Raw genomic sequence first — 6,000 nt, forward strand, 5'->3', positions numbered from 1 at the left:
GGTTTGCACCTGAGCCTTGCATGTCCTCATTATCCCTCCCCCACACAAGTACATAGGCAGAGCAGCCCAACTGTCTTTCAGTTCTTTTGTTGAGAAACTCAATGCGGTATACTCCTGGGGGAATTCTGCCCCACTCTACGTTCACAGAGCTCATGTCCCCTGCAGATTGCTTCCCTTCACTTCCAAAGCAAAGCAAAGCAAACCTAAGCCGCAAGAGTGGTCACGTGTCCCTCCTAAACAGTGTAGGTGCTAATTTTGGGTGCCTGGAACAGCCAGCGGAGCATTAAATCTCTGCTGGGGCGGTGGGGGCAGCTGTGTTTGCCCCAGCCAATGGCTCTTACCCTTCACTGGGCTCAGTTGCTAGTCCTAGGTGGGCTGGGGGAAGATAGGACTCTCTCTTCCCCTGCAAAGGGCAGCCAGGGCTGCATCAGACACATCCCATGGTTGCAGGAAGTTCCACACCCCTGCCTACCTGTTTCCTGCCCCCACCGCTCCTCGATCACAGTTGGAGTGGAGTATGGGGAGCTGTTCTCCCATCCACCCAACCCCATGCATCCGGACCCCCTCACCGAGCCTCATCCTTCTGCACCCAGACCCGTACCAATCACCTGCAATCAAATGCCAATCCCAAGCCCTCCTACACCCAAATCCTCCGCTGAGCCTATCCCCCCCTTAATCTGGACCCCTACACCCAAGACCATCCTCTGCTGAGCCCCTGCACTCAACCCACCAAGCCTCACCCCGCCCCGCCGCACCACCCCAACAAGCCCCCACACACCCAAACTCATACCCCACCAAGCCCCAAGCCACCAGTACCTGGACCCCTCCCCCTGCTGAGCCTTCCTGCCATGCCTCATTCCCCCCACAACCAGACCCCTCCCGCCGCTGAGGCCCAAACACTTCACCTGGATCCCCCTGCAGAGTCCCATTACCCCTGCACTCAGAACCCCTCCAATTAGCCTCCATGCACCCAGATTCCCCCACACTCACACACCCCACTGAGCCACCCTCACCCAGATTGCCCCACACAAAACCCTCTCAATCCACATCTAGATACCACCACACTAAGCCCCCCCATCACACTTGGATCCTTGCCTGCCCAAGCCTACTTGCCCACTTCTGGTGCGGAGAGGCAGGCCCGGCCCTTGCACTGCCGGATGCAGCATCAACACTCCCTTGCTCGTGGGACACTGACTTGGCGATCTCCCACTTCCGTGGGACCAGTGGCCTGTGCTCCCCACTGCTATGCTGGAGTCTCCACATTTATTTATTGACAAGTAAAACTTGCAGAATTTTAAAATATTGTGTGCAGAATTTTTATTTTTTTGGTGCAGAATTCCTTCAGGAGTAGCAGTATGACTGAAGAGGTTTAGTACACCTTGCTATGGTTGAGGCAGTAGACAGAGGAAACAAAGAAAGGAAGTTCACAGAATTCGAAATTTCTACACATCCAATAGAATTTCCAATAAAATTAAAATGTTAAGATATATGAAAATAAGTATTAATAGTTTAGCACTGTTCATTAGAAGATTATTTTAACCTATAAACAACATTTGAACAAAGAATCTTCACTTTAGTCATATCCAGTTAACTTTAAGACTCAAATTTTCCTTTATGAGAGCCATGTCTTATCTGACTTGACAACTTTCCTGTATTCGTATGTCCTCTCAGAATAATAGGGTTCACTCTCAGGCTTGGATTACACTACAGAGTTAGGTGGATGTAGCGCAATTTACATCGTCCTAACTCTAAGTGTCTACACTACAAGAGTGCTCCTGCTGATGTAAGTCGCCCACTCCATCAACTTAACTCCACCTTCACAAGAGGTGTAGCGCTTAGGTTGATGTAGCTAGGGCAACGCAGTGTTCATGCTGGCCCCACAGCCCAAACCATCAGCCCTGCCACTGACAGCTCTGGCTGTCGGCCCCAGGACTGGAGGGCTCCAGCTATCAGTGCCACACAACGCAGTAATTATTATGTTGGCTGTTCATCAACCTAACTTAGGTCGACTTAATTTTGTAATGTACACAAGGCCTAATTTATCTGAGGCAGAGACTATAATTTATTATGGCATAGTGGCCTAGCATAAGGGGGCCTGCAATATAAATATTTTTAAAAAACCCACTCTCAGACTCTGAACAAAAGCCTAAATATATCTGTGGCATCCCTCCTGCTTCCTTTTTAATTTGTTGGTTTATGACAATTTTACCGTTACTGAACTGGTGGGTTACTGTTGTATAGCACTCATGTAATGTGTTCAGTGGATTGTGAGGCATTTCATTATTTTTGGTTACGTTTTGTCAAGTGCTTTAAAGGCCTTAGAATTCAAAGAAGAAAGTAATACATTAATTTTTTTCATGCTGTTAAGCGTTACAGAAAATCTTTTAAACAAAGACTTTTTGAGCTCAACTTCTTTTAACAGGAAACCAACTTGCTGGGACAATATACTGAATTGAGTCTGAAAGACTCAGAAAAAGAGTAAGTCAGAAGTTTAAATGCATCCTTATTTTCAGATAAGTGTTTAACACGTTGCAATTTAAGAAGTCAAATATAAAAAAAATAACGTGCATTAGGTTCTTTCTAGATAAAACGTCATTCAATATCACTTATTTGTAGAAAATAGTTTAGTTTTTCCTATTTCAACAGTTAGCCTGCATCTGATTTTCAATCCTTTACTTACATCTTGGCTCAGAGCCATGAAACTCCTCTGCAGTTCTTTAGCAAATTCCAGATTATTCGTGACTTCCTGGTACTTAGACACTGCATCCTTGAAAAAAAAATAAAGTGACACTTACTACAAAGCAAGAAATATGCACTTCCAAGTGATAACTTTCTGCATAAAGCACTGTCGTGCTCTAAAAATAAGTTAAGCATCTTTAAACAGTAATGAGACTACTACTAATGAGAGGTTAGGGTTTGATATTTGAGGCTTCAAATATATTGAGTAGAAGAGACATGCAAATATTTGAAGCGTTAAGGACTTAGCTTTCTGGAATAAGGGGGCTGGCGTGCATATGCACATGCACGAGAGAGTTGTTTTAATATTTAGCGTGATCACTATTTTAGTCAACTAAAAATGGGTCAAGTCTCATGAAAACAAAAAGCAACTCCTAGAAAGTCATAAGCAAAACAAAACATTTTGAAAACTAACCCAGGTCAGACTAACCTACAATTAATGCAGTCTAGAAAAAGGGTGGAAAGCAGGATGGATAAAAATTGAAAATTTTAAAGAAAAAAAAGCAAAAACCGGATATTTAATACATATTTCTTTTTAATAAACAAACTTGTTTAAAATTAAACTTTAAATTACCAACTATGTTAAGGCCTACTTTTACTATAAGAAACCGTTACTTACTGTAACTGTGGTGCTTTAAGATGTGATGCAGATGTGTATTCCACTAAGGCCTGGTCTACACTACGAGTTTAGGTTAAATTTAGCAGCGTTAATTTGAATTAAGCCTGGACACGTTCACACAACAAAGACCTTTTTTTCGACTTAAAGGGCCCTTTAAACCAGTTTCTTTACTCCACCTCCGACGAGGGGAGTAGCGCTAAAATCGGCCTTTGCAGGTCAGAATTGGGGTAGTGTAGACGGAATTTGACATTATTGGCCTCCGGGAGCTATCCCACAGTGCTTCATTGTGACCACTCTGGACAGCGCTCTCAACTCAGATGCACTGACCAGGTAGACAGGAAAAGCCCCACGAACTTTTGAATTTAATTTCCTGTTTGCCCAGCAAGGAGAGCACAGGTGACCATGCAGAGCTCATCAGCACAGGTAACCGTGATGGAGTCCCAGGATCGCAAAAGAGCTCCAGCATGGACCGAACGGGAGGTACGGGATCTGCTCGCCGTATGGGGAGACGAATCAGTGCTAGCTGAACTCCATAGCAGTAAACGAAATGGCAAAATATTAGAAAAGGTCTCAAAGGCCATGAAGGACACAGGCCATAACAGGGACGCACAGCAGTGTCGCATGAAAATTAAGGAGCTACGGCAAGCCTACCACAAAGCCAGAGAGGCAAACAGAAGGTCCGGGGCAGAGCCGCAAACATGCTGCTTCTACACGGAGCTGCATGCCATGCTAGGGGGTGCAGCCACCACTACCCCAACCGTGTGCTTTGACTCCATCAATGGAGAATAGAGCAACAGGGAAGCGGGTTCGGGGTACGAGGAAGATGATGATGAAGACAAAGAAGATAGCACACAGCAAGGAAGCAGAGAAACCGGTTTCCCCAACAGTCAGGATATGTTTATCACCCTGCACCTGGAACCAGTAACCCCCGAACTCACCCAAGGCGTGCTCCTAGACCCTGAGGGCACACAAGGGACCTCTGGTGAGTGTAAATATTATACACGGTTTAAAAGCAAGCGTGTTTAATGATTAAGGATTAATTTGCCCTGGCAATCGCGGCCAGTACAGCTACTGGAAAAGTCTGTTAACGTATATGGGGATGGAGCGGAAATCCTCCAGGGACATCTCCAGAAAGCTCTCCTTCATGTACTCCCAAAGCCTTTGCAAAAAGTTTCTGGGGAGGGCTGCCTTATCCCGTCCGCCATGGTAGGACACTTTACCACGCCAGGCCAGTAGCACGTAGTCTGGAATCATTGCATAACAGAGCATGGCAGCGTATGGTCCTGGTGTTTGCTGGCATGCAGATAACATCCATTCCTTATCTCTCTTTGTTATCCTCAGGAGAGTGATATCATTCACGGTCACCTGGTTGAAATGGGATGATTTTATTAAAGGGACATTCAGAGGTGCCCGTTCCTGCTCGGCTCAACAGAAATGTTCCCCGCTGTTAGCCACACGGTGGGGGGGAGGGGTGAAGTGATCATCCCAGAGAATTGGGTAGGGGGTGGGGGGGAGGGGTAGTTGGGTTTGTGCTGCATGTTAACCCGGAAACTGCAGCTCCTTTTACATTGCAAAACCCATATTAAATGGCCAACCCAAAGGGTGCTTGGTATGGGAAATGAGGGCGCTACTGTTTGAAACCATTCCCACATGTTAAGAAGGTTAAGAAAGCCAAAAGACTGTGGCTTACCATGGCTGCCTGCAAGCCGAAATCTGTTGCCTGGCACTGCGTAAGTGATCTCTTACACCAAACTGGCAGGCCCTCAATATAAGAGGAAAAATGCGACCTTGTAACGAAAGCACAGGTGCTGTGTAATGCGAACAGCAAAATTTAACATGAAAGAGTGTACCCATTGTTCTCTAAAATGCGTCTTTTTTAACCACCTCTCCCTTCTCCTCCACCAACTGCAAATGTTTCTCCTTTACAGAGGCTAGCGAAGATTAGAAGGAGAAAACAGCGGACTCGGGATGATATGTTCTCGGAGCTCCAGATATCCTCCCACGCTGACAAAGCACAGCAGAATGCGTGGAGGCAGTCAATGTCAGACTACAGAAAAGCACAATATGAACGAGAGGAGAGGTGGCAGGCTGAATCGCGGGATGAACAGAGCAAGTGGTGGGCTGAAGATCATAGGTGACGTCAGCTTGCAGACAGAAGGCAAGAGTTCATGCTCCGGCTGCTGGAGCATCAAACGGATATGCTCCAGCGTATGGTTGAGCTGCAGGAAAGGAAGCAGGAGCAGAGACCGTCAGTACAGCCCCTGTGTAACCAACAGCCCTCCTCCCCAAGTTCCATAGCCTCCTCACCCAGACGCCCAAGAACGCGGTGCGGGGGCCTCCGGCCACCCAGTCACTCCACCCCAGATGATTGCCCGAGCATCGGAAGGCTGGCCTTCAATAAGTGTTAAAGTTTTAAAGTTTTAAACTGTGTGTGTCCTTTTCCTTCCCTCCTCCCCCACCCTTCCCAGGCTACCTTAGCAATTATCCCCCTAGTTGTGTGATGAATTAATAAAGAATACATGAATGTGAAGTAACAATGACTTTATTGCTTCTGCAAGCGGTGCTCAAAGGGGGGAGGGGAGGGTGGGGTGGTTCGTTTACAGGGAAGTAGAGTGAACCGGGGGGGGGGGGGGGGGGGGGGGGGG

General features: G+C 46.8%; 1 protein-coding gene across 3 annotated transcripts in view; it reads right to left on the reverse strand.

Moving 5' to 3' along the window:
* The window catches only part of CAPRIN1 (cell cycle associated protein 1), a 93,548-nt gene that overhangs the window by 52,561 nt on the left and 34,987 nt on the right, over positions 1 to 6,000 (reverse strand). For all 3 annotated transcript variants that reach the window (XM_034769705.1, XM_034769703.1, XM_034769704.1), the window contains exon 4: positions 2,681 to 2,767. In XM_034769705.1, the coding sequence (XP_034625596.1) occupies positions 2,681 to 2,767 (87 nt within the window). The remainder of the gene's footprint in view (positions 1 to 2,680; positions 2,768 to 6,000) is intronic.

The sequence above is a fragment of the Trachemys scripta genome, chromosome 4 (assembly GCF_013100865.1).
Source record: "Trachemys scripta elegans isolate TJP31775 chromosome 4, CAS_Tse_1.0, whole genome shotgun sequence".
In the NCBI taxonomy this organism is placed as follows: Eukaryota; Metazoa; Chordata; order Testudines; family Emydidae; genus Trachemys; species Trachemys scripta.